This window comes from Chlorocebus sabaeus, chromosome 21 (assembly GCF_047675955.1).
Source record: "Chlorocebus sabaeus isolate Y175 chromosome 21, mChlSab1.0.hap1, whole genome shotgun sequence".
Taxonomy (NCBI): domain Eukaryota; kingdom Metazoa; phylum Chordata; class Mammalia; order Primates; family Cercopithecidae; genus Chlorocebus; species Chlorocebus sabaeus.
Genome location: NC_132924.1, coordinates 3,692,716 through 3,719,777, shown reverse-complemented (window position 1 = coordinate 3,719,777; position 27,062 = coordinate 3,692,716). Strand labels below are relative to the sequence as shown.

Below are 27,062 nucleotides of genomic sequence, written 5' to 3'. Positions count from 1 at the left end.
ACAAACCCAAGCTATTTATTTTGAGAAGAGTCTTGTACTATCTAATGCTATTAATGCACTAGAAGATTGTCTTCACTTTTATAAATAAGCAAATGTTGACTAGTGCTGGCCTTGATTAATGAGAAAATTTTAAGTTGGTAAATTATGTAAATTATTTATTTATTTTATTCCATGCCATTTCTAATAAAATGGAAAAGAAGGCTATTAATATAGTTTTAATTATTTGCCACAAATATGTTTTTGGTGAAGATATATTTTTGAAACCATGATTTCTTTCTCTCAAGTATAGGTGGCTTTAGTTTAAGAACATTTAGTTTTATTAGGTAAATTGGAACATGAACTTCCTTTTTCATAAAAATAAAATGGTAATTAGGTGCTAGAGGCCAGATGTCTCACTCAAAGACAGTTGAATTATAAGTAATAAAAATTTTGGCCGGGTACAGTGGCTCACACCTGTAATTCCAGCACTTTGGGAGATGGAGGCAGGCAGATCACCTAAGGTCAGGAGTTTCAGATGAGCCTGGCCAACATGGTGAAACGCTGTCTCAACTAAAAATACAAAAATTAGCCAGGCATGGTAGTGCATGCCTTTAATTCCAGCTACCTGGGAGGCTGAGGCAGGAGAATTGCTTGAACCTGGGAGGCAGAGGTTACAGTGAGCCGAGATCGCGTCACTGCACTCCAGCCTGGGCAACAAAGTGAGATGACTCCTCAAAACAAAACAAAAAAAAATTCATTAGCTTAGATGTAAAAAACAGTCTGGATGTATACATGGGTAAGTCATGGTATCCAAGGACAACAGATATAGCTGGATCTCATGAAGACTTAAATCAAAACTAGGAAGTGACCAGACACCAAAGCAACCATTTAAATTTTCTCTTTCTCTTCCACTTCACTTCCCTTAGTTATGAACTTTATTCCTGTACGTCTGCTTCTTTTTTCTTTCTGGAGATTAGTTTCTTTTCCGTATCTCAACTATGTGTTCTCTTAGGGTTGATTACATATCTTGATTATTGTCAATTAATGCTGCAATAAACATGAAAGTGTAGATATCTCTTTGACACACTGATTTTATTTCCTTTGAATATGTAACTATTAGTGGTGTTTAATGTTTAATGAAGTCCCATATTGTTTTTCATAATAGCTGTACTGATTTACATTTTTATCAAAAAATTGACATATAGTGGCAATTATTCATTGAATAAATGGACCCAGCAATAGTGCATTAGCTATGCTATATGCATACATTAAAAATGCAGATATATTGACTTTCGAAAGATAATGTAACTTCTTACTGCTTTTGAACATGTTTGTGAGTTATATTGCTGAGGGATCTTTATCTTCTCATTCTTTCATCTTAATCCAATGTTATTAAAATTGAAATCACCAATATTATTCCATATCTAAAAATAATATCTACCTTGTAAAAATTATCACTCTGGCCCGGGCTTGGTGACTAATGCCTATAATCCCAGCACTTTGGGAGGCCAAGGCGGGTGGATCACAAGGTCAGGAGTTCAAGACCGTCCTGGCTAACACGGCAAAACCCTGTCTCTACTAAAAAAAAAAAAAACAAAAAATTAGCTGGACGTAGTGGCAGGTACCTGCAGTCCCAGCTACTCAGGAGGCTGAAGCAGAAGAATGGCATGAACCCGGGAGGCGGAGCTTGCAGTGAGCCGAGATCACGCCACTGCACTCCAACCTGAGTGACAGAGCGAAATTCCATCTCAAAAAAAATAATTATCACTCTGCTGCATTTGAGAATAGACTTTTTAGGTAATAATGATATAATCCATAGGGTTTTTGGGGGGCACAGAAGGATTCATGTAACAGAATATTTTATTTTGTATTTTCCCAGAGCTATAAAACATGATGTTATAATAGTATAAGGCATATTTTTCCTCTTTTCATAATTTTTTCTAAAAAAAATTAGTGTTTGTTTCCCATATAACTTTTAACTTTATAAGTAAATATTTGTCTCTTTTAGCTCCAGTTTTATGTGAAACAGAGTTTCCAGATTTATGTAGCATGGAAAGTTTTTGTAAGTCAGAGTTACTGATTTTTGCTATTTTCTCAGTTATTTAGTTCTTTTATCTTTAGTTGATTTTTTTTTTTTGTAGTGACACATTTTGTTTCCATTCTCATTTTCTTTTGTTTATATTCTATGTATATTTCATTTTTGGTTACTATGAGAATTACACATAACATCCTAGAGTTATAACATTCTAATTAGAATTTATTTCAACTTAAAAGTTCAATCACATACCAAAATTCTACTGCTATATAGCTCTACTGTTTTTATGTTATTGATGTAGCAAATTATATCTTTATTCACTGTATACCACTTAACAGATTTATAATTACAATTTATGCATTTGTCTTTTAAATCCTGTAGAAAATAAAAAGCAGTTACAAACCAAAATTACAATAATACTGTTTTTATGTTTGTTTACATATTTACCAGAAAGTTTTATATATTCATATAGCTTGCTTATTTACTTATATAGATACTGCCTAGAGCTCATTTATTTCAACCTGAAGGAGTTTAACACTTCTTGTATGGCAGATTTAGAGATAAATGGATTTTTTTCAGCTTTAAAAAAAAAATCTGGAAATGTCTTAATTTCTCCCTCATTTTTGAAGGACAAGTTTTCCAGCTGTAGATTTCTCAATTGACAGGTTTCTTCATTATTTTAAATATATAATCCACTGCCTATGGCCTTCAAGGTTTCTGCTGAGAAATCAGCTGCTAATGTTATCCAGATCCCTTGTCTGTGAGAGTTGCTCTTTTCTCTGAGCTTTCAGTATTCTCACATTGTCTTTTTGTTTGTTTGTTTTTTGAGACAGAGTCCTGTTCTGTCACCCAGGCTGGAGTACAGTGGTGTGATCTCAGCTCACTGAAACCTCCGTCTCTTGGGTTCAAGTGATTCTCCCATCTTGGCCTCCAAAGTGGCTGAGGCTACAGGTATGTGCCACCATGCCCAGCTAATTTCTTTGTATTTTTAGTAGAAATGGGGTTTTGCCATGTTGCCCAGTCTGGTTGCAAACTCCTGGCCTCAAGCAATCTGCCTAGGACTACCATTTTCCCAGCAATCTCATTACTTGGTGTATACCCAAAAGAAAATAAATCATTCTACCAAAAAGGCACATTCACTTGTATGTTTATCACAGCACTATTCACACTAATAAAGACATGGAGTCAACTTAGATGCCCATCAATGGTGGACTGGATGAAGAAAATGTGGTACATTTACACTGTAAAATACTACACAGCCATAAAAAAGAACATGTCTTTTGCAGCAACATGGACACAGCTAGAGGCCATCATCCTAAGAAAATTAACGTAGAAACAGAAAACCAAGTGCAGCATGCTCTTATTTACAAATGGGACATATGGACATACATTGGGTACATATGGACATAAAGATGGGAAGAGCAGACACAGGGTACTACTGCAGGGGGCAGAGGAAAGAGACGGGGAAGGCAAGGACAGAAAAAGTACCTATTGGGTACTATGCTCACTATCTGGGTGATGGGATCGTTCATACCCCAAACCTCAGCATCTCACGATATACTCATGTAACAAACCTGCACATGGACTCTCTGAATCTAAAATAAAAGTTGATCATATTAAAAAAATTACACGCATATATACTCATTGGCACTCTTAAAGGCTGTCAGGGCTGGGCTTGATCTAAGCACAAAATGACTCAATCACAGAACCAACCCAACCACAAAATTGATTGATTTAATCACAGTAAATAACTGATTTTTTTTTTTTTCTTTTGAGACGGAGTTTCACTCTTGTTGCCCAGGCTGGAGTGCAGTGGTGCAATCTCGGCTCACCGCAACCTCCACCCCCCGGGTTCAAGTGATTCTTCTGTCTCAGCCTTCTAAGTAGCTGGGAATACACATATGCACCACTACGTCCAGCTAATATTTTGTCTTTTTAATAGAGGTGGAGTTTCACCATGTTGGTCAGACTGGTCTCAAACTCCTGACCTCAGATGATCTGTTCGTCTCGGCCTCCCAAAGACATTAATTGATTTAACTGGAAAGATGTTATGATGGAAAAGTGAAACCATCATAGAAATTTTGGATATCTAAAATAGCATATTTAGATATTTTTTAAAATATTTTGAAATAATACAAAATAAAAACAAAACCTTTTTATTGTGCATCACAGAAAGACACTTTCCTCAAAAATATATAGATCACATGAATTCATCACATAATACACTTTTTTTTTGTTTTTGAGATAGAATTTCACTCTTGTTGCCCAGGCTGGAGTGCAGTGGTGTAGTCTCAGCTCACTGCAACCTCCACCTCCCAGATTCAAGCCATTCTCTTGCCTCAGCCTCCCAAGTAGCTGGGATTACAGGCGCCTGCCACCATGCCCTGCCAAGTTTTTTTATTTTTAGTAGAGACGGCGTTTCACTATGTTGGCCAGGCTGGTTTCGAATTCCTAACCTCAGGTGATCTACCCGCCTCCGCCTCCCAAAGTGCTGGGATCACAGGCATCAGCCACTGTGCCCAGCACAAAATATACATTTGTAACACACAAGTCAAGAAACAGAACATTGACAGCACCACATAATCCCCCCACAGCGCTTCCCAAACACTGTCTTCTCTTTCCTCCTCAAGGGAACCGCCATCCTGACTTCTAACACTGTAGATCCCCTTAACTGGCTTTGTTTTTGTTTTAGTTTTTAACCTTATATAAATGGAATTACGCAGTTTGCGTGCTTTTGTGTTGGGCTTCTTTTGCTCAACATTATGCTTATGAGATTCATTTACACTGCTATATATAGCTGTGGTTTCTTTTTTTTCATTACTGTGTGCTGTGCCCTTCTGTGATACACCAGAGTTTATTTAGTCCTTCAACTGCAAATGGACATTGGGTTGTTTCAACCTGGGCTATTACAAATAATGCTGTCATGCCCATTGTTTTTAGATGTCTCTGGCTGCACATTTATATTTAGAGAGAGACATTTAAAAACAAGATTAAATATATATTCTTGTTCCACAACCTTCTTGACTCTTTTAATTGTGGTAATTCTGGTGGGTTTGTGGTGGTATCTCATTATGGTTTTAATGTGCGTTTTCTGATTTATTAATGAGGCTGAACACTTTTTCATGTTTACTGGTCATTTAACAATTCTCTTTTGTGAAGCATCTGTTCCAAATGTTTTCCTGTGTTTCTACTGGGTTGTCTTTCTTTATCGATTGGCTGGAGTTTATATATTATTGATATAAGTCCTTTCAGAGTTGTGAGTGCTGCAAATGTATTTTCTTCTCTGTGGCTTTTTAGTCTTTTAGTTATGTCTTTTTGACAGCAAAATTTCAGTGTGGTCAAATATTAATCTATTAGTCTTTTCCTTTATGATTCATGCTTTTTTTTTTTTTTTTTTGAATGGAGTTTTGCTTTTGTTGCCCAGGCTGGAGTGCAATGGCGCAATCTCGGCTCACCACAACCTCCACCTCCCAAGTTCAAGCTATTCTCCTGCCTCAGCCTCCCAAGTAGCTGGGATTACAGGCATGCACCACTACTCCTGGCTAATTTTGTATTTTTAGTAGAGACAGGGTTTCTCTATGTTGGTCAGGCTGGTCTTGAATTTCCAATGTGAGGTGTTCTGCCCACCTCAGCCTCCCAAAGTGCTGGGATTACAGGTGTGACCTACCGCACCTGGCCTGATTCATGCTTTTGAAAGGCAATTTAACAGACCTTTTCCTAATTTGGTGTCCTGAAGATATATGTCTCTGTTACCTTCTAGATTAGTGCTGTCCAATAAAAATAGGAAACCACACATGCAATTTAAAATTATCTAGTATTTACATTAAGAGAACAAAAATAATCAGATAAAACTAATTTTAGTAATGTTTAACTCAGTATATCCAAATTATTATTTCAAAATTTTAATGTTAAAATACAGATATTTTAAGTTTTTTTTCTACTAAGTGCTTAAAATCCAGTGCAAATTTTACACTTAATAGCACATCTCAAATGCTCAATAGTCATACATGAACAGAGTATTTCTAAAAGATTTATTGTTTTTACCTTTTCATATTCAGGACTATGGTCTATCTGCAGTTTATTATTATTATTGTTGTTATTATTTTTAAGACAGAGTCTCACTCTGTCATCCAGGCTGGAGTGCAGTGGCGTGATCTCAGCTTACTTCAACCTCCGCATCCCGGGTTCAAGCGATTCTCCCACCTCAGCCTCCCGAGTAGCTGGGATTACAGGTGACACTACCACACCCGGCTAATTTTTATATATTTTGAGAGACACAGGGTTACCATGTTTGCCAGGCTGGTCTCAAACTCCTGACCTCAAGTGATCCACCTGCCTTGGCCTCCCAAGGTACTGGGATCACAGGTGTGAGCCACTGTGTCCAGCCTGCAATTGATTTGCATGTAGTGTGATATAGGAGTCTAGCTTAATTTTTTTTCCAAATGAGTATCCAAGGGATTCAGCACCAATTTCTTGAGAAGAAATCCCCTCTGCTCCTTTTTTCTTAAAATGACCACATATGCATGAGAGTCTGTTTCCAAACTCTATTCTATGCCCTTTGTCTACTTGTTTATTCTTTCACCAGCACTACACTAGATTAATTACTATAATTTTCATCATAAGTCCTGATATCTGGTAAGAAAGAATGTATTCTTAGGAAAGTCTTGGCTATTCTTGGGCCTTTACATTTTCATATAAATTATAATCAGCTTATCAAGTTCCCCCAAAATTTGGAATTTTGATTGACATTATATTGAAACTAGATATTAGCTTGAAGAGAGCACGTTCAAAAACAGATTGGCCAGGCATGGTGGCTCACACCTATAATTCCAGCACTTTCGGAAGGTTGAGGTGAGTGGATCACTTGAGGTCAGGAGTTCGAGACCAGCCTGGCTAACATGGTGAAACCCCATCTCTACTAAAAATACAAAAACTAGCCAATCATGGTGGCGGGCGCCTGTAATCTCAGCTACTTGGAAGACTGAGAGAGGAGAATTGCTTGAACCTGGGAAGCAGAGGTTGCAGTGAGCAGGAATGGTGCCTCTGCACTCCAACCTGGATGACAGAGGGAGACTCCATCGCGAAAGAAGAAAAGAAAGAAAGAAAGAGAGAGAGAGAGAGAGAGAGAGAGAGAAAGGAAGGAAGGAAGGAAGGAAGGAAGGAAGGAAGGAAGGAAGGAAGGAAGGAAGGAAGGAAGGAAAGGAAGGAAAGAAAGAAAGAAAGAAAGAAAGAAAGAAAGAAAAAGAAAGAAAGAAAGAAAGAAAGAAAGAAAGAAAGAAAGAAAGAAAGAAAGAAAGAAAGAAAGGAAGAAAGAAAAGAAAGAAAAGAGAGGAAGGGAGGGAGGGAGGGAGAGAGGGAGGGAGAGAGAGAGAGAGAGAGAGAGAGAGAGAGAGAGAGAGAAAGAAAGAGAGAAAGAAAGAAAGAAAGAAAGAAAGAAAGAAAGAGAAGTAGCCTGGATGACAAGATTCTAGATAATGGCCCTACTTAGGACCCAAGTTCCCTTTTGCAACACAAGCGGTCAGCCCAACTTAGTGCTGTTTTTCTCTTATGAGCATGGATTTCCAGAAGTAGCGCTTCACTCTAATATCACTGGGAATTGTTTTGTAGCAATGAATGCATGGAACTGCCTCATTCTTTTTAAGAGGTTATTGTATGAAATAACCACAGGTTATTAAACTTGCCCACTATAGATGGGCATTGGGATGTTGCTAGTCTTCTGTGGTTACAAATACACTGCAGTGAACCTCCTTGTACACCTGCCCTTTTGCACAGGTGGAGTTGCTAGGTCAAAGGATACACAGGTGGGTTTGTCATTTTAAAAGATGCCATCAAACTGCCCCCTATTATGGTTGTACCAACTGACCCCGCATTGCAGGGAGCAGAACCCACGAACTCTAACTCCAAAGCCAAGGCTGTCTCCCCATCAGGTTCATGACTACACCAAATGTCATGTTGAGGTCCAAAGGGAGCGGATAGATGAGCAGAAAGAACACTCAGGGGGCTGCAGGCAGGTAAAAGACTTTTATTCAGCAGCAGCTCTCATCAGCAGCTTTCTTACGCTGTCTTCCCTTGTCTGTTTTTTTTTTTTTTTTTTTTTTTTTTTTTGTGACAGAGTCTCGTTCTTTCGCCCAGAGCTGGAGTGCAGTGGTGTGATCTCGGTTCACTGCAACCTTCGCCTCCCGTATTCAAGCGATTCTCCAGCCTCAGCCTTCCTAGTAGCTGGAATTACTGGCACCCACCACCACGGCCCATTTTTCTTTTCTTTTCTTTTCTTTTTTTGTAGTAGAAACGGGGTTTCCACGTTTTGTTCAGGCTGCCCTTGAACTCCTGGCCTTAAGTGATCCGCTTCGCTCGGGTTCCCAAAGTGCTGGTTACAGGCGTGAGCCACTGCGCCGGGCCCTCTCCCTGCATCCTTACGTGCCTGCAATGCCAAGAGGGAGCTCTTGGCCCCCGGGTTAGGATCAGGGCCCCAGAGGCCCAGGGTCAAGGCCACGGGCCGCATCCCAAGGACGTGCATCCCTCCAAGAGGCTGCATCCAACAGGCATAGAAGAGGCTCTGCTGGAGCCTGCTCGGAGTCCGGCTGGGGAAAGCCAGTGGAAGTGTTTCTTGAAAGAGGGGAATCCCACCTATCTCAGGGGTTCTGTCCTGGCCTGCAGCCCTGGATCGTCAGGACTGGGCCGAGGTGGGGAGCAGACTTCACCCTTCTTGGCTGGGGCTGAGGGTGAGGGTCCTGCTTGAAGGGCCTAGCCCTGGGTTCCCACCCACCGACTCCACTCTGTAGTGCCTGGCCCCGCCCAGCCCCTCAAGGCCTGGCAGTCGCCCTCAACAAAGATGGCGAGGATGGCCTCAGGCGCGTCGCGTGTCACGTCGCGCGAGATGCAGGGCTCCTCCCGCGCTGCTCTTAGACCCGTAGAGGGCGGCCCAGGGAGGAGCAGAAAGTGTGGTCTGTGGGGCTGCCTGACACCTGGTAGGCGCTCGGGCCGCTCTTGTGGGGCTGCGCCCTGGCGCTGCAGGGCTGAATGTTATACCCCCGAGAGAGGCCGTTGCGGGAGCGCAACGAGCTGGAGGCCTCTGGAGCTTCGGTGCCGCCTTCTTCGACATCAGGTGCGGTGGCTTCTAGGAGCGGTGTTAACGGTGTCCGCTGCGAGAGATGCGTGCTTGAGGCAGGGCCAGGAGGTCCCCGGAAGCCCGGGGGCGGGAGTGGAGGAGCCCGGCCCCCACCCCGCCCCCAGCAGGCTCCTTCACCTGGGCGTCCCGGGCTGGGGGCGCGGGGTTGGGGGACAGGTGGACGGGGGGACCCAGGATGGCCAAGGAGGAGGAGGAAGCGCTTCTGCGGAGTCCCCTCCGTGGGCGAAGGCTGAGCCCGGGCAGTATCTATCTTTCTAGTGTTTATTTTTAATTAAAAAATTTTTGAGACTGGGTTTGGCCCTGTCACCCATGTTGGAGCGCAGTGGTGCAATCCTAACTTCTGAGCTCAAGCGATCCTCCCACCCAGCCTTGCAAGTTAGCTGGAGCCACCATCCCTGGCTAATTAAAAAAAATGCAGAGGCCGGTCGCAGTGGCTTACACCTGTAATCCCAGCACTTTGGGAGGCCGAGATGGGCGGATCACGAGGTCAGGAAATTGAGACCATCCTGGCTAACACCGTGAAACCCTGTCTCTGCTTAAAAAAAGAAAAAAAAATAGAGAAAAGAAAGAAAGAAAATTAGCCTGGTGTGGTGGTGGGGCCTGTAGTTTCAGCTACTCGGGAGGCTAAGGCAGGAGAATGGCATGAACCCGGGAGGCGGAGCTTGCAGTGAGCAGAGATCGCGCCACTGCACTCCAGCCTGGGCTACAGAGTGAGACTCTTGTCTCAAAAAAAAAAAAAAAAGAAAACAAAAAACGTGCCCGTGCTTGGTGGCGCACGCCTGTAATGCCAGCACTTTGGGAGGCTGAGACGGGTAAATCACCTGAAGCCAGGAGTTCAAGACCAGCCTGGCCAACATGGTGAAACCCCATCTCCACTGAAAATATAAAAACTAGCCGGGTGTGGTGGTGCATACCTGTAATTCTAGCTACTTGGGAAGCTAAGCCAGGAGAATCGCTTGAACCCAGGAGGCAGAGGTTGCAGTGAGCTGAGATCACCCCACTGCACTCCAGCCTTGGTGACACAGTGAGACTCTTGTCTTAAAAATAATAATAATAACTTTTTTTTTTTTTTTTAAGATATAGAGTCTCACTACGTTGCCCAGGCTGGTCTCGAACTCCTGGCCTCAAGCCATCGTCCCACGTTAACCTCCCAAAGCGCTGATTACAGGCATGAGCCACCCAGACACTGGGGGGGCCAGAGCGGCAGGCACTGCACAGAGCTGGGCCCAGGGATCGGGAGGAGGGGACAGTTTAGATGTCCTGAGGTCAGCTCTGCCAAGGCAGGAAGGTCCTTTGGTTTTCAAGGTTCAGATACAGGACAGGATGTGACAGGCCGAGGACGCCACCCCTGTTCCCCTCCTGACTTGGATATGGTCAGGAGAGAAGTGGGACCGGGTAAGGTCTGGGCCACTTTTGCCTGGTCTGCATCCTCTTTTTCTGACTTTGTGGCATTCGGTACAGGAGGAAGAGAGGAGAGAACTGGGTGCTAGTGTGTGCCCCACTCAGTGTCCTAAGGAAAGCCCCCCCAAACCCCCCAACCAGCCTTCCTCCCTGTGACAGGCAGTGGGTCATCTACCTCTTAGTCACCAGTCTAAACCTTCTTGCCTCGAGCTGGGATGCGGCCCTGGGCTCACTCGTGTCTCGAGAGATATTGGGCCCCATCCACTCCGAGGATGGACTCCTGGCCCCACTGGCCCAGGTGCACAAACTGTCCTCAGCAAGTTATCTGTCTGTTTTGCTAAGATTCCCCGCTATGTGTCAGGGCTTGCGCTAGGCCTGGGGGCACAGCTGTGCAGCACACTGGTCCCGGATCCCTTTGGGGGCCCAGGAGCTGAGACTGGACCTTCTTTCCACAGTCAGGCCCCACCCTGGACATGCCGGTTCCTTCCAGCTTCAACGACATTGGCCAGCACTGGCGGCTGTGGCATTTTGTCAGCCAGGTGTGGTATGAACAGGAGGTGACCCTGCCGGAGCAATGAACCCAGGACCTGCGCACAAGAGTGGTGCTGAGGCTTGGCAGTGCCCACTCCTATGCCATCGTGGTCAGTGCAGCCAGGAGCAGGCAGGGCGGGTGGGTGGGCACGGCGGCTGAACAGCCTTTCTCCTGGGGTGGGACTGTGGGGGGCCCTGCCCTGCCCTGGGGGCTGTGCCCTGTGTAGGGGGGTAGGTGGCCTGATCTACCCCATTGGGATGCCATTCTTCCCGTCTGACTGCCAGGCCCCTGAGCTCCATGCTGTAGTTTATGTGAGGGAGTGCCCAATAGCAGGGCCCCTCCTCATGCCCTGACCTGCCCCCCACCCTCCCCATATCCCCTGTGTCTACAGTGGGTAAATGGGGTCAATGCGCTAGAGCATGAGGGTCTACCTCCCCTTCAAGGCCGACATCAGCAGCCTTTTCAGGACATGCCTGTTGCCTGTTTTCCCCGGGGCAGGAATTGAAGGGAGCCGCCCAGGCTGGAGTGGTTCAGCCGGGCTGTCACAAGCCTTTGAAGCTTCCCATCTTCACGCCTGGCTGTTGGAGAGTGTGGGTTTGGAACTTGAGGATAGGGGGTTCTGTTCTGTCCCGTGCCAGCCACGGCCAGCTTTGAATGGGCAGAGCAATAATGGGGGGAGGGTGTAAAAGAAGAAATGAACTTAGGAAAGAGAAGAGGAAAAGAGGCTTCAACAACAGTCTAGGCCGAACATGATGGCTCATGTCTGTAATCCCAGCACTTTGGGAGGCCAAGGTGGGTGGATCACTTGAGGTCAGGAGTTCAAGACCAGCCTGACCAACAGATAGTGAAACCCCATCTCTGCTAAAAATACAAAGATAAGCCGGGCATGGTGGTGTGCACCTGTAATCCCAGCTACTCGGGAGGCTGAAGCAGGAGAATCACTTAAAACCAGGAAGGGAAGGTTGTACTCCAGCCTGGGCTACAGAATGAGACCCTGTCTCTAAAAAAAAAAATTACTGTGGAGGCCTGGGGCGGGTGCTGGGAGCTCTGACCACAGGCTGGTCCCTCTGTTGGGTTTTTCTTCCCTTTATCCCTCCTGGTTAACTTGACCTGGCATAAAGGCTGTTTCTTCTAAGAGGCTGTCCCTGACTCTCCAGTCCAAGTTATGTTTATTGTCTTGCAGAGCCCAATTCCTGCCTCCACTTGTCATTTCCATTTGCAACATTTCTTTCATTGTTTGTTTTTCAGAGTCAGAGTCTTGCTCTGTTGCCCAGGATGGAGTGCAGTGGTGCAATCATGGCTTGTTGCCACCTCAACCTCCTGGGCTTAAGCGATCCTCCCCCTCAGCCTCCCAAAGAGCTGGGACCACAGATGTGTGCCACCATGCCAGGCTAAGTTTAAATTTTTTTTTTCCCCACTGAGAAGAAGTCTCTTGCTCTGTTGCGCAGACTGGAGAGCAGTGGTGCAATCTCGACTCACTGCAACCTCTACCTCCTGGGTTCAAGCAGTTCTCTTGCCTCAGCCTCCCGAGTAGCTAGGATTACGGGCAGGTGCTACCAGGCCCAGCCAGTTGTTTTTCTCTTGTATTTTTTTGTAGAGATGGGGTTTCACCATGTTGGCCAGTCTGGTCTTGAACTCTTGACCTCGTGATCTACCTGCCTTGGCCTCCCAAAGTGCTGGGATTATAGGTGTGAGCCACCATGTCCCACCCTAATTTATACATTTGTTGTAGAAACGGTCTTGCTATGTTGCCCAGGCTGGTCTCGAACTCCTGGTCTCTAGTAAGCCTCCTGAAGTGCTGGGATTCTAGGCGTGATCCACCTTGCCCGGCACTTGCACCATTTCTCTGTGCATGTTTCTCCATTCCCACTGCCCAGGACCTGTGGCCTTTGATTTGAGTCACTACTGAGCACCTCGCACCAAGCCCCATGCCTACCTCCCAGCCTGCACTCCCTGTTCGCTTGATGCATTAGTAAATATTCCTCCTGAATCTGCACCCATCCATTCCTGTGTTCAAGAGCTGTTTCAGAGAGTCAACCTCATTTTTGGCAGTGTCCAGCCCACTGACAGCTCTGTGTGCCTGGAAGGGTGGCTGCTCCTCTGGGGGGATAGGATTCGGAGGCAGGGGGAGAAAGAGTGATGTTAGAGAGCTCGGCCTAGGACTAGAGGATCATGTGCCCTTATGTAAAATACATCTCAAGTTAGGGAAGAAAGCAGTGGCTCCATGTTTTGTTTTTTTCTTTTTTTCCTTTTGTTTGTTTGTTTGTTTTGAGACAGGGTCTTGTTCTGTGGACCAGGCTAGAGTGCAGTGGCGTGATCTCGGCTCACTGCAGCCTCCACGTCCTGGGTTCAAGCGAGTCTCGTGCCTCAGCTTTCAAGTAGCTGGTGATACAGACGTGCCACCATGACCAGCTAATTTTTGTATTTGTAATAGAGATGGGGTTTTGCCATGTTGGCCAGGCTGATCTTGAACCCCCGACCTCAAGTGATCTACCCTCCTTCGGCCTCCCAAAGTGCTGAGATTAAAGGTGTGAGCCATCGTGCCTGGCCCCGTGTTGTGTTCTGATGGGGGAAGATGGGACAGAAAGGATGGGAGGGTGTCTGAGCCCTTCCTGGACTGACGGAACCTGTGCCTTCTGCCTTTTATGGACAGGATGGTGATCGCTCACACCAAAGCCTTGGACCCTTCCCGGCCTATGACCTTTGTGACCAACTCCAACTATGTAGCAGACAAGAGGGTGAGCCTGGGGGTCCCCACCCCATTTTTCCCCACCTTTGCCTGGGCTTGTCCTGAAGTCTGCTCATGGGAACAGCTGGAAAGAACCATGAGCTGCCAGTGTGGGATTTTTTGTTTTGTTTTTTTACTTGAAAAAATAGAGACAGGGTCTTGCCATGTTGCCCAGGCTGATCTCGAACTCCTGGGCTCAAGTGAACCTCCTGCCTCAACCTCCCAAAGGGCTGGGGTTACAGGTGTGGGCCACCGCACCCAGCTGCAGCCAGTCTGTTTTCAAAGATGGTCTTTGGGTTAATGAGAATTCTCTCCCTGCTTACTCACCAGGCAGCGTGGCTTTCTGAATCCAGGGAGGCTGGGCATAGGGAGATGGGATTTGTTTGCTCAGTTTGGACTCAGCGTTTTTTGCACTTTGATTTACTAGACTCATAGAATGTCAAAGGTTTAAGGGGGCTTAGAGTTCATCTGGCCCACACCTGGCTGATCAGAATCTCTAGGGGAAGTTTTTTTGAAATGGCAGATCTCCACATTCTGAGATCCTGATTCAGTAATTCCTGGGTTGGAACCTGAGTTTTCTTTTTCTTCTGTAGATGCAAGGTGTTACTCTGTTGCCCTAGCTGGAGTGCAGTGGTGCGATCACAGCTCATTGCAGCCTTGAGGACTGTGGGCTCAGGAGAGAGAGGGAAGTCCTGTTTATTGTTGCTTCCAAGGTACTCTGCAATATCTGACACAGCATGCGGTAAATAATACCTATTGAGGGCATGGGTGAGATCTTAGAGCCACGTTTAATCACTCACTTTGTCCGGGTTTTTTTTTTTTTTTTTTTTTCGAGATGCAGTCTTGCTCTGTCACCCAGGCTGTAGTCCAGTGGTGTGATCTCAGGGCTTCTCACCAAGGCCGAGATGGACCGGATACTACATGGCCTAGACAAGGTACTTGCCGTGGCCCAAGCCCCACCTGAGACCCCCTCCCTGTGGCCACAGGCTCCCACCAAATCCCTGAGCAAATAGTGCAGTGTTACCAGTCTGTGGTTTCACGTTGAACTAAGTATATTCTCATGTGCTGTTTAACTGGGTGCCTTGATGACCGCCTCTCTCCATCCTTTAATGATCCCTGTGGCCTATATGGCTCATGGGTAAAGGTGTGCAGGGCCCCAGATGCACCTTCTCAGGGTGCGCTTTCAGGACTCAGCTCCTGGACAGGAACAGTCAGTCATCACGGATACCGTGGGACCAGGACAGGGGCCCTCTTGGCTGCTGATGCCTGCTCACCTGACCCCTGGCATTGCTGCTACCCGCTATAGGTGGTTGAGGAGTGGGCCCAGGGCACCTTCACACTCAACTCCAATGATGAGGACATCCACACAGCCAATGAGCGCCGCCTGAAGGTACGACCCATGGAGCCCCACCGCTTTCCTGGCCTCCCCTCTCCACCTTGCCCAGGGCATCATTCTGTTTACTTCGTCATTGGCAGACAGCAGGTGAGACCTCAGGACATGCGCCAGGCGCGGTGGCTCATGCCTATAATCCTAGCACTTTGGGAGGCTGAGGTGGGAGGATTGCTTGAACTGGGGAGATGGAGATTACAGTGAGCGGAGATCACGCCATTGCGCTCCAGCCTGTGTGACAGAGCAATACTTCATCTAAAAACAAAGGAAAAAAAAACTGTTTCTTGAAGCTAGTCAACTAGCAGCACCAGCATCACCTCAGAACTCCTGAGAAATGTGATGTGAGGCCCCACTCTAGATGGTTGAATCAGAGACTCTGGGGGTGGTCCCCAGGGATGTATATTTATTTTATTTATTTATTTTTTTGAGATGGAGTTTCACTCTTGTTGCCCAGGCTGGAGTGCAATGGCGTGATCTTGACTCACCGCAACCTCCACCTCCCAGGTTCAAGCGATTGCCTCAGCCTCCCGAGTAGCTGGGATTACAGGCATGCACTACCATGCCTGGCTAATTTTGTATTATTAGTAGGGACGGGGTTTCACCATGTTGGCCACGCTGCTCTCAAACTCCCGACCTTAGGTGATCCGCCCGCCTCAGCCTCCCGAAATGCTGGGATTACAGGTGTGAGCCACCATGGCTGTCCAGTAATTTGTATTTTTCATAAATTCTCCAGTCACTATGCCTGGTGGCTCACACGTGTAATCCCACCACTTTGAGAGGTTGAGGCAGGAGCATCACTTGAGCCCAGGAGTTCAAAACCAGCCTGAGCAACATAGTGAGACCCTGTCTCTAAAATTAAAAAAATTAAATTAGCCAGTCATGATGGCGTGTACCTGTGGTCCTAGCCACTCTGGAGACTGATGTGGGAGGATCCCTTGAGCCCAGGAGGTCAAGGATGCAGAGAGCCATGATTGCGCCATTGCACTCCAACCTGGGTGACAGAGCAAGACCCTGTCTCAAAAAAGCCCAAATCAGCAACAACAACAAATTAACTGGGTATGGTGCCGTGCGCGCTTGTAGTCCCAGCTATTCAGGAAGCCAAGGCTGGAAGATCCCTTGAGTTCAGGCTGCAGTGAGCTGTAATGGCCACTGTACTCCAGCCTGGGCAACAGAGCAAGACCCTGTCTCCTACAACAGAAAACAAATCCTCCAGGAACATCTGATGCATGCTAAAGATAAGGACTCTTTGAAAACATAAAGGCCAGTAAAACCTACAGGCCAGTAAGCATTAATAGTGGATGTAAATATTATCAGTAATTATGGAGAAGATGGTTCAAGCTGAGAGTGAGACAGAGCCGAGTGGTAAGAGAGGATCTGCCCAAGGCAGGGACATCCTGGCAGAGGAACAGGTCCTGGGTTTGACAGCTTCAGACCCCAGGGTGCCCAGGGCTCACCACTTGCCTACCTGTGCCCTCAAGTTCACTGAGAGAACATGGACAGGCCCTCAACCCCGACATACTGGCCACTGACCTCGCCTACTACCTGGTCTGCAAAGAGGTGAGTGTGTATCAGCCAGGGGGAGGTTGAGGAGATGGGGTGCCCCTCAGAGGGTAGGGGAGCTCAGGGTGCATGTTCCCTGGCCTGGTGACTCACACCTGTAATCCAGCACTTTGGGAGGCCTAGGTGGGTGGGTAACTTGAGGTCAGGAGTTCGAGACCAGCCTGGTCAACGTGGTGAAACCCCCGTCTCTACTAAAAATACAACAGTTAACCGGACGTGGTGGCACAGTCATATAATCCCAGCTTCTCAGGAGGCTGAGGCAGGAGAATCGCTTGAACCTGGGAGGTGGAGGTTGCAGTGAGGTGAGGTCAGGAAACCACTCCAGCCTGGGCAACAGAGTGAGACTTTGTATCAAAAAAAAAAAAAAAAAAAGGAAGAGGCGCAGGCAATGGTAGCAGATCAGGGCGTGGAGGAAGCTGCCTCAGTGCCACCTTCCTCCCCAGCACCCAGATGCCATTCTGCCAGGCCCACAAGGCCTCTGGGAAAGCCGTGTTCATGGCTGAGTCCAAGGGGGTCGCCCTCAACCGGCTGTCATTGCAGGAGCTGCACACCATCAGGTGCGGCGCACCCCTTTCCCGACACTGCCTTCTAAGAGGTGAGCTTGGTTGCCTGGAGGCCAGGGTGGCCCGGTGGCCTGGCCCACCTCTTCCTCTCTCCCCAGCCCCCTGTTCTCAGGTGACATGAGCCACGTGTGGGACTATGGGCGCAGTGTGGGGCAGTATCGTGCCCTGGGTGGCACTGCGTGCTCTGGCATCAATAGGCAGATCCACCAGGTGCGGGCACTATTGCAGGCACAGCAGGCTTAGGTCCTCCCATGCCTGGCCCCATATAAAGTGGGCACAAGAGGACACTGCTGCGTGTTTCTTGCCCCAGCCTGGCTCCCTCATTGCTGCGCTTTCCAGGGCTGGCCAGTGGGGATGGTCAGGGACTGGAGAGGCAGGGCGGGGTGGCCTGTAATCCTAGCACTTTGGAAGGGCAAGGTGCAAGGATGCTTGAGGACAGGAATTTGAGACCAGCCTGGACAACACAAGGAGACTCCTGTGTTATTACCTGTACCTAATAATAAAACAAATAATTAGTCCAGCATGGTGGGGCATGCCTGTAAGTCCCAGCTACTTGTAAGACTGCGGCGAGAGGATCACTTACGTTCAGGAGTGGAGCTGCAGTGAGCTATGATCACGCTGCTGCATGCCAGCCTGGACAACAGAGTGAGACCCTGTCTCTGAAAGAAAAACTTAAAAAAATAAAATGGAAGCAGAGAAAACTGGGCAAAGGCAATGAGAATCATAGATAGGAAGGGAAGAGGGGGCTCCTGTCCTAGCCTCCATCTGGTCCAGGCCCCATCCCCTTCAAACAGGGTATCACAGTGACCTCAGGCCAGGATCAGTGGCTCATGCCTGTAATTCTAGCACTTTGGGAGGCCTGGGCAACATAGCAAGACCTCAGCTAACACATTAAAAAAAAAAAAAATACCCAAGCGGGTGTGGTGGCTCACACCTATAATCCCAGCACTGTAGGAGGCTGAGGCTGGTGGATCATTTGAGGTCAGGAGTTCGAGACCAGCCTGGCCAACATGGTGAAACCCTGTCTGTACTAAAAATACAACAATTAGCTGGGTGTGCTGGTAGGATCCTGTAATCCCAGCTACTGGGGAGGCTGAGGCAGAATTGCTTGAACCCAGGAGGTGAAGGTTGCAGTGAGCCGAGATCGCACCATTGCACTCTAGCCTGGGTGAAAAGAGCAAGCCTCTGTCTTAAAAAAATGAAGAAGAGGAAGAAGAAACAGCCAGATGTGGTGGCTCACTCCTGTAAAGGTGGAGAAGGGAGGAGGAGGATGAAACAGCTGGGCATGGTGGCTTACGCCTGTAAAGGAGGAAGAGGAGGAAGAAACAGCCAGGAGCAGTGGCTCACCTTTAAATGAGGAAGAGGAGGAGGAGGAAAAGAAAGAACCTTGTGAGGTGACTCATGCTTGTGGAGGAGGAAACACCCAGCTGCGATGACTCATACCTGTAAAGGAAGAGGAGGAAACAGCCAGGCGTGGTGGCTCATGACTGTGAAAGAGGAGGAGGAGGAGGAAACAGCCAGGCGACCTGGCTCATGCTTGTAGAGGAGGAGGAGGAAACACCCATGTGTAATGGCTGACACCTGTTGAGGAGGAAGAAACAGCCAGGCGAGGTGACTCACATGCCTGTAGAGGAGGAGGAGGAAACAGCCAGGCGAGGTGGCTCACACCTGTAAAGGAGGAAGAGGAGGAGAAAGAAATAGCCAGGCAGTGGCTCCTGCATTTAAATGCCCAGGAGGAGGAAAAGAACCAGTCGAGGTGGTTCAGTCAAATGCGCATTTGTCTCAGATGAGCAGAGGAATGACTTAGAGTTCAGTAAAGTTTTCGGGGCTCACAAGGAATTTCCTAGCAGGCAAATTTGGTAAGAGGTATGTAGTGTTTTGTTTTTGTTTTTTCTTTTTTTTTTTTTTTTTTTTTTTTTTTAATTTATTTATTATTATTAAACTTCAAGTTGTAGGGTACATGTGCACAACGTGCAGGTTTGCTACATATGTATACTTGTGCCATGTTGGTGTGCTGCACCCATCAACTCGTCATTTACATCAGATATAACTCCCAATGCAATCCCTCCCCCCTCCCCCCTCCCCATGATAGGCCCCGGTGTGTGATGTTCCCCTTCCCGAGTCCAAGTGATCTCATTGTTCAGTTCCCACCTACGAGTGAGAACATGCGGTGTTTGGTTTTCTGTTCTTGTGATAGTTTGCTAAGAATGATGGTTTCCAGCTGCATCCATGTCCCTACAAAGGACACAAACTCATCCTTTTTTATGGCTGCATAGTATTCCATGGTGTATATGTGCCACATTTTCTTAATCCAATCTGTCACTGATGGACATTTGGGTTGATTCCAAGTCTTTGCTATTGTGAATAGTGCTGCAATAAACATACGTGTGCATGTGTCCTTATAGCAGCATAATTTATAATCCTTTGGGTATATACCCAGTAATGGGATGGCTGGGTCATATGGTACATCTAGTTCTAGATCCTTGAGGAATCGCCATACTGTTTTCCATAATGGTTGAACTAGTTTACAATCCCACCAACAGTGTAAAAGTGTTCCTATTTCTCCACATCCTCTCCAGCACCTGTTGTTTCCTGACTTTTGAATGATCGCCATTCTAACTGGTGTGAGATGGTATCTCATTGTGGTTTTGATTTGCATTTCTCTGATGGCCAGTGATGATGAGCATTTTTTCATGTGTCTGTTGGCTGTATGAATGTCTTCTTTTGAGAAATGTCTGTTCATATCCTTTGCCCACTTTTTGATGGGGTTGTTTGTTTTTTTCTTGTAAATTTGTTTGAGTTCTTTGTAGGTTCTGGATATTAGCCCTTTGTCAGATGAGTAGATTGCAAAAATTTTCTCCCATTCTGTAGGTTGCCTGCTCACTCTGATGGTAGTTTCTTTTGCTGTGCAGAAGCTCTTTAGTTTGATGAGATCCCATTTGTCAATTTTGGCTTTTGTTGCCGTTGCTTTTGGTGTTTTAGACAAGAAGTCTTTGCCCATGCCTATGTCCTGAATGGTACTACCTAGGTTTTCCTCTAGGATTTTTATGGTATTAGGTCTAACATTTAAGTCTCTAATCCATCTTGAATTAATTTTCGTATAAGGAGTAAGGAAAGGATCCAGTTTCAGCTTTCTACTTATGGCTAGCCAGTTTTCCCAGCACCATTTATTAAATAGGGAATCCTTTCCCCATTTCTTGTTTCTCTCAGGTTTGTCAAAGATCAGATGGCTGTAGATGTGTGGTATTATTTCTGAGGACTCTGTTCTGTTCCATTGGTCTATATCTCTGTTTTGGTACCAGTACCATGCTGTTTTGGTTACTGTAGCCTTGTAGTATAGTTTGAAGTCAGGTAGCGTGATGCCTCCAGCTTTGTTCTTTTGACTTAGGATTGTCTTGGAGATGCGGGCTCTTTTTTGGTTCCATATGAACTTTAAAGCAGTTTTTTCCAATTCTGTGAAGAAGCTCATTGGTAGCTTGATGGGGATGGCATTGAATCTATAAATTACCTTGGGCAGTATGGCCATTTTCACGATATTGATTCTTCCTATCCATGAGCATGGTATGTTCTTCCATTTGTTTGTGTCCTCTTTGATTTCACTGAGCAGTGGTTTGTAGTTCTCCTTGAAGAGGTCCTTTACATCCCTTGTAAGTTGGATTCCTAGGTATTTTATTCTCTTTGAAGCAATTGTGAATGGAAGTTCATTCCTGATTTGGCTCTCTGTTTGACTGTCACTGGTGTATAAGAATGCTTGTGATTTTTGCACATTAATTTTGTATCCTGAGACTTTGCTGAAGTTGCTGATCAGCTTAAGGAGATTTTGGGCTGAGACAATGGGGTTTTCTAAATATACAATCATGTCGTCTGCAAACAGGGACAATTTGACTTCTTCTTTTCCTAACTGAATCCCCTTGATTTCTTTCTCTTGCCTGATTGCCCTAGCCAGAACTTCCAACACTATGTTGAATAGGAGTGGTGAGAGAGGGCATCCCTGTCTTGTGCCAGTTTTCAAAGGGAATTTTTCCAGTTTTGGCCCATTCAGTATGATATTGGCTGTGGGTTTGTCATAAATAGCTCTTATTATTTTGAGGTACGTTCCATCAATACCGAATTTATTGAGCGTTTTTAGGATGAAGGGCTGTTGAATTTTGTCAAAAGCCTTTTCTGCATCTATTGAGATAATGATGTGGTTCTTGTCTTTGGTTCTGTTTATATGCTGGATTATGTTTATTGATTTGCGAATGTTGAACCAGCCTTGCATCCCAGGGATGAAGCCCACTTGATCATGGTGGATAAGCTTTTTGATGTGCTGCTGAATCCGGTTTGCCAGTATTTTATTGAGGATTTTTGCATCGATGTTCATCAGGGATATTAGTCTAAAATTCTCTTTTTTTGTTGTGTCTCTGCCAGGCTTTGGTATCAGGATGATGTTGGCCTCATAAAATGAGTTAGGGAGGATTCCCTCTTTTTCTATTGATTGGAATAGTTTCAGAAGGAATGGTACCAGCTCCTCCTTGTACCTCTGGTAGAATTCAGCTGTGAATCCATCTGGTCCTGGACTTTTTTTGGTTGGTAGGCTATTAATTATTGCCTCAATTTCAGAGCCTACTATTGGTCTATTCAGGGATTCAACTTCTTCCTGGTTTAGTCTTGGAAGAGTGTAAGTGTCCAGGAAATTATCCATTTCTTCTAGATTTTCCAGTTTATTTGCGTAGAGGTGTTTATAGTATTCTCTGATGGTAGTTTGTATTTCTGTGGGGTCGGTGGTGATATCCCCTTTATCATTTTTAATTGCGTCGATTTGATTCTTCTCTCTTTTCTTCTTTATTAGTCTTGCTAGTGGTCTGTCAATTTTGTTGATCTTTTCAAAAAACCAACTCCTGGATTCATTGATTTTTTGGAGGGTTTTTTGTGTCTCTATCTCCTTCAGTTCTGCTCTGATCTTAGTTATTTCTTGCCTTCTGCTAGCTTTCGAATGTGTTTGCTCTTGCTTCTCTAGTTCTTTTAATTGCGATGTTAGAGTGTCAATTTTAGATCTTTCCTGCTTTCTCTTGTGGGCATTTAGTGCTATAAATTTCCCTCTACACACTGCTTTAAATGTGTCCCAGAGATTCTGGTATGTTGTATCTTTGTTCTCATTGGTTTCAAAGAACATCTTTATTTCTGCCTTCATTTCGTTATGTACCCAGTAGTCATTCAGGAGCAGGTTGTTCAGTTTCCATGTAGTTGAGCGGTTTTGATTGAGTTTCTTAGTCCTGAGTTCTAATTTGATTGCACTGTGGTCTGAGAGACAGTTTGTTATAATTTCTGTTCTTGTACATTTGCTGAGGAGTGCTTTACTTCCAATTACGTGGTCAATTTTGGAGTAAGTACGATGTGGTGCTGAGAAGAATGTATATTCTGTTGATTTGGGGTGGAGAGTTCTATAGATGTCTATTAGGTCTGCTTGCTGCAGAGATGAGTTCAATTCCTGGATATCCTTGTTAACTTTCTGTCTCGTTGATCTGTCTAATGTTGACAGTGGAGTGTTGAAGTCTCCCATTATTATTGTATGGGAGTCTAAGTCTCTTTGTAAGTCTCTAAGGACTTGCTTTATGAATCTGGGTGCTCCTGTATTGGGTGCATATATATTTAGGATAGTTAGCTCTTCCTGTTGAATTGATCCCTTTACCATTATGTAATGGCCTTCTTTGTCTCTTTTGATCTTTGATGGTTTAAAGTCTGTTTTATCAGAGACTAGTATTGCAACCCCCGCTTTTTTTTGTTCTCCATTTGCTTGGTAAATCTTCCTCCATCCCTTTATTTTGAGCCTATGTATGTCTCTGCGTGTGAGATGGGTCTCCTGAATACAGCAGACTGATGGATCTTGACTCTTTATCCAGTTTGCCAGTCTGTGTCTTTTAATTGGAGCATTTAGTCCATTTACATTTAAGGTTAAGATTGTTATGTGTGAACTTGATCCTGCCATTATGATATTAACTGGTTATTTTGCTCGTTAGTTGATGCAGTTTCTTCCTAGCCTTGATGGTCTTTACATTTTGGCATGTTTTTGCAATGGCTGGTACCGGTTGTTCCTTTCCATGTTTAGTGCTTCCTTCAGGGTCTCTTGTAAGGCAGGCCTAGTGGTGACAAAATCTCTAAGCATTTGCTTATCTGTAAAGGATTTTATTTCTCCTTCACTTATGAAACTTAGTTTGGCTGGATATAAAATTCTGGGTTTAAAATTCTTTTCTTTAAGAATGTTGAATATTGGCCCCCACTCTCTTCTGGCTTGAAGAGTTTCTGCCGAGAGATCTGCTGTTAGTCTGATGGGCTTCCCTTTGTGGGTAACCCGACCTTTCTCTCTGGCTGCCCTTAAGATTTTTTCCTTCATTTCAACTTTGGTGAATCTGGCAATTATGTGTCTTGGAGTTGCTCTTCTCGAGGAGTATCTTTGTGGCGTTCTCTGTATTTCCTGGATTTGAATGTTGGCCTGCCCTACTAGGTTGGGGAAGTTCTCCTGGATGATATCCTGAAGAGTGTTTTCCAACTTGGTTCCATTTTCCCCCTCACTTTCAGGCACCCCAATCAGACGTAGATTTGGTCTTTTTACATAATCCCATACTTCTTGCAGGCTTTGTTCATTTCTTTTTCTTCTTTTTTCTTTTGGTTTCTCTTCTCGCTTCATTTCATTCATTTGATCCTCCATCGCTGACATTCTTTCTTCCAGTTGATCGAGACGGTTACTGAAGCTTGTGCATTTGTCACGTATTTCTCGTGCCATGGTTTTCGTCTCTTTCATTTCGTTTGTGAGCTTCTCTGCATTAATTACTCTAGCCATCAATTCTTCCACTTTTTTTTCAAGATTTTTAGTTTCTTTGCGCTGGGTACGTAATTCCTCCTTTAGCTCTGAGAAATTTGATGGACTGAAGCCTTCTTCTCTCATCTCGTCGAAGTCATTCTCCGTCCAGCTTTGATCCGTTGCTGGCGATGAGCTGCGCTCCTTTGCCGGGGGAGATGCGCTCTTATTTTTTGAATTTCCAGCTTTTCTGCCCTGCTTTTTCCCCATCTTTGTGGTTTTATCTGCCTCTGGTCTTTGATGATGGTGATGTACTGATGGGGTTTTGGTGTAGGTGTCCTTCCTGTTTGATAGCTTTCCTTCTAACAGTCAGGATCCTCAGCTGTAGGTTGTAGCTGTAGGAGATTGCTTGAGGTCCACTCCAGACCCTGTTTGCCTGGGTATCAGCAGCAGAGGCTGCAGAAGATAGAATATTTCTGAACAGCGAGTGTACCTGTCTGATTCTTGCTTTGGAATCTTCCTCTCAGGGGTGTACTCCACCCTGTGAGGTGTGGTGTGTCAGACTGCCCCTAGTGGGGGATGTCTCCCAGTTAGGCTACTCAGGGGTCAGGGACCCACTTGAGCAGGGAGTCTGTCCCTTCTCAGATCTCAACCTCCGTGTTGGGAGATCCACTGCTCTCTTTAAAGCTGTCAGACAGAGTCGTTTGCGTCTGCAGAGCTGCTGCGTTTGTTATTATTTACTGTGCCCTGTCCCCAGAGGTGGAGTCTACAGAGACAGGCAGGTTTCCTTGAGCTGCTGTGAGCTCCACCCAGTTCGAGCTTCCCAGCAGCTTTGTTTACCTACTTAAGCCTCAGCAATGGCGGGCGCCCCTCCCCCAGCCTCGCTGCTGCCTTGCCGGTAGATCACAGACTGCTGTGCTAGCAATGAGGGAGGCTCCGTGGGTGTGGGACACTCCCGGCCAGGTGTGGGATATGATCTCCTGGTGTGCCTGTCTACTTAAAGCACAGTATTGGGGTGGGAGTTACCCGATTTTCCAGGTGTTGTGTGTCTCAGTTCCCCTGGCTAGGAAAAGGGATTCCCTTCCCCCTTGCGCTTTCCAGGTGAGGCAATGCCTCGCCCTGCTTCAGCTCTTGCTGGTCGGGCTGCAGCAGCTGACCAGTACCGATCGTCTGGCACTCCCCAGTGAGATGAACCCAGTACCTCAGTTGAAAATGCAGAAATCGCCGGTCTTCTGTGTCGCTCGCGCTGGGAGTTGGAGACTGGAGCTGTTCCTATTCGGCCATCTTGCTCCGCCCCCGCCTGATTGTCGTTTTTTCTTTTTTTGAGACAGCCTAACTCTGTGGACCAGGCTGGAGTGCAGTGGCATGATCTCAGCTCACTGCAACCTCCTCCTCCCGGGTTCAGGCGATTCTCCTGCCTCAGCCTCCCGAGTAACTAGGATTACAGGCATGCACCACCATGCCCAGTTAATTTTTTACATTTTCAGTAGAGACAGGTGTATCACCAGGTTGGCTAACCTGGTCTCCAACTCCTGACATCAGGTGATCCACCCACCTCAGCCTCTCAAAGTGGGATGAGCCACTGCATTTGGCCCCTCTCCCTGTATCTTCATATGCCTGCAACCCCAAGAGAGGGCTCCTGGCTCCTTGGTTAGGGTCCGGGCCCCAGAGGCCCAGGGTCAAGGCTATGGCACCATCCCAAGAACATTCTTCTCTTCAAGTGGCTGCATCTGACAGGCATGGATGCTACAGGCTGGGGCCTGCTTGAATTCCTGCTGTGGAAGGCAAGAGAAGGTGCTCCTTGATGAACGAGAGATCCCACTGATCTCAGGAGTTCTGTCCTGGCCTGCAGCCCGTCTTCATCCAGCGGGTTCTTGGGTGGGGAGCCGACCTTGCCCTTGGCTAGGGTTGAGGGTTCCGCTTACCCAAAGGCATAGCCTGGGGTTACAGCTGCAGTTCCCACTGGGCAGCACCGGGCCCTGCCCTGCCCCTGCAGGCCTGGCACTTGTCCTCAGCAAAGATGGCTTGGACGGGCCTAGGCGCCTAACGCAACCCTTCCGCTGGGCTCCTCCCATGCTGCTCTTAGCCCGGCTGCTCTTAGCCTCATAGACAGCGGCCTAGCTGTGGAATGGAAAGTGTGACCCGGTGGACAGGGTGGCCTGGGCGGCGCTCTGGCCACTGTTGTATGGCTGCACTGTTGTATGGCTGCGCTTTGGCGCTGCAGGGCAGGATGCTGTACCCCTGGGAGAGCCTGTTGCAGGAGCGCAAGGAGCTGGGTGGCCTCTGGAGCTTCTGCTCCGACTTGGACAACTGAAGCGGGGCATTAATGAGCAGTGGTACCCCTGGCAGCTGCAGGAGGTGAGGACTCCGGGCAGGGCCGGGAGGCACTTCGTTGACTACCTACCCTGCCTTAAGATGTAGTTTACTGTAGCCCCAAACTCCTGGCTCAAGCAATCCTTCCACTTCAGCCTCCCAAGTAGCTGGGGCTGCTGGGGCTGCAGGCACGCACCACCACACTTGGCTCATTTTTTGTATTTTTAGGGAAGAAGTGGTTTCCCTATGTTACCCAGGCTGGTCTTGAACTCCTGGGCTCAAGCGATCCTTCCACCTCAGCCTCCCCAAGTGTTGGGATTACAGGTGTGACCACTGTGCCTGGCCAAAAAAATCTTTTTTTCAATTAAAAAAAAGCACTGGACATGGCGGCTAACGCCTGTAATCCCAGCACTTTGGGAGGCCGAGTCGAGTGGATTACCTGAGGAGTAGGTGTGACTTCTACAATTGGTTTGGTGGAAATCAAATCCAAGTACAACTACAACCGATGGCAAGGGGACCAGACCTTCTGCGATGGTGAGTGATAGCATCCCCAAAAGTTAAAAATGCCAGATGCATGACAATGCTCCCGTGACTGGTTAATAGGGTGATAGTCACTGGTCCATTGAGGTGTCTTATTTAAGGGGAGCATGTGGG

General features: G+C 46.5%; 1 protein-coding gene across 50 annotated transcripts in view; it reads left to right on the top strand.

Moving 5' to 3' along the window:
* Positions 1-27,062, top strand: part of LOC140709617 (septin-14-like) — a 120,743-nt gene that overhangs the window by 48,183 nt on the left and 45,498 nt on the right. For 20 of the 50 annotated variants that reach the window (XR_012090170.1, XR_012090167.1, XR_012090174.1 and 17 more), the window contains 6 exons: positions 2,848-2,965; positions 8,127-9,119; positions 11,000-11,185; positions 14,398-14,517; positions 14,646-14,739; positions 15,111-15,287. Coding sequence is in view for 22 of the 50 variants with exons in the window: in XM_073008767.1 (XP_072864868.1) it covers positions 8,847-9,119; positions 11,000-11,122 (396 nt within the window). In the remaining 28 variants the exon portion in view is untranslated. The other 30 variants (XM_073008747.1, XM_073008773.1, XM_073008746.1 and 27 more) reach the window with 23 other exon arrangements.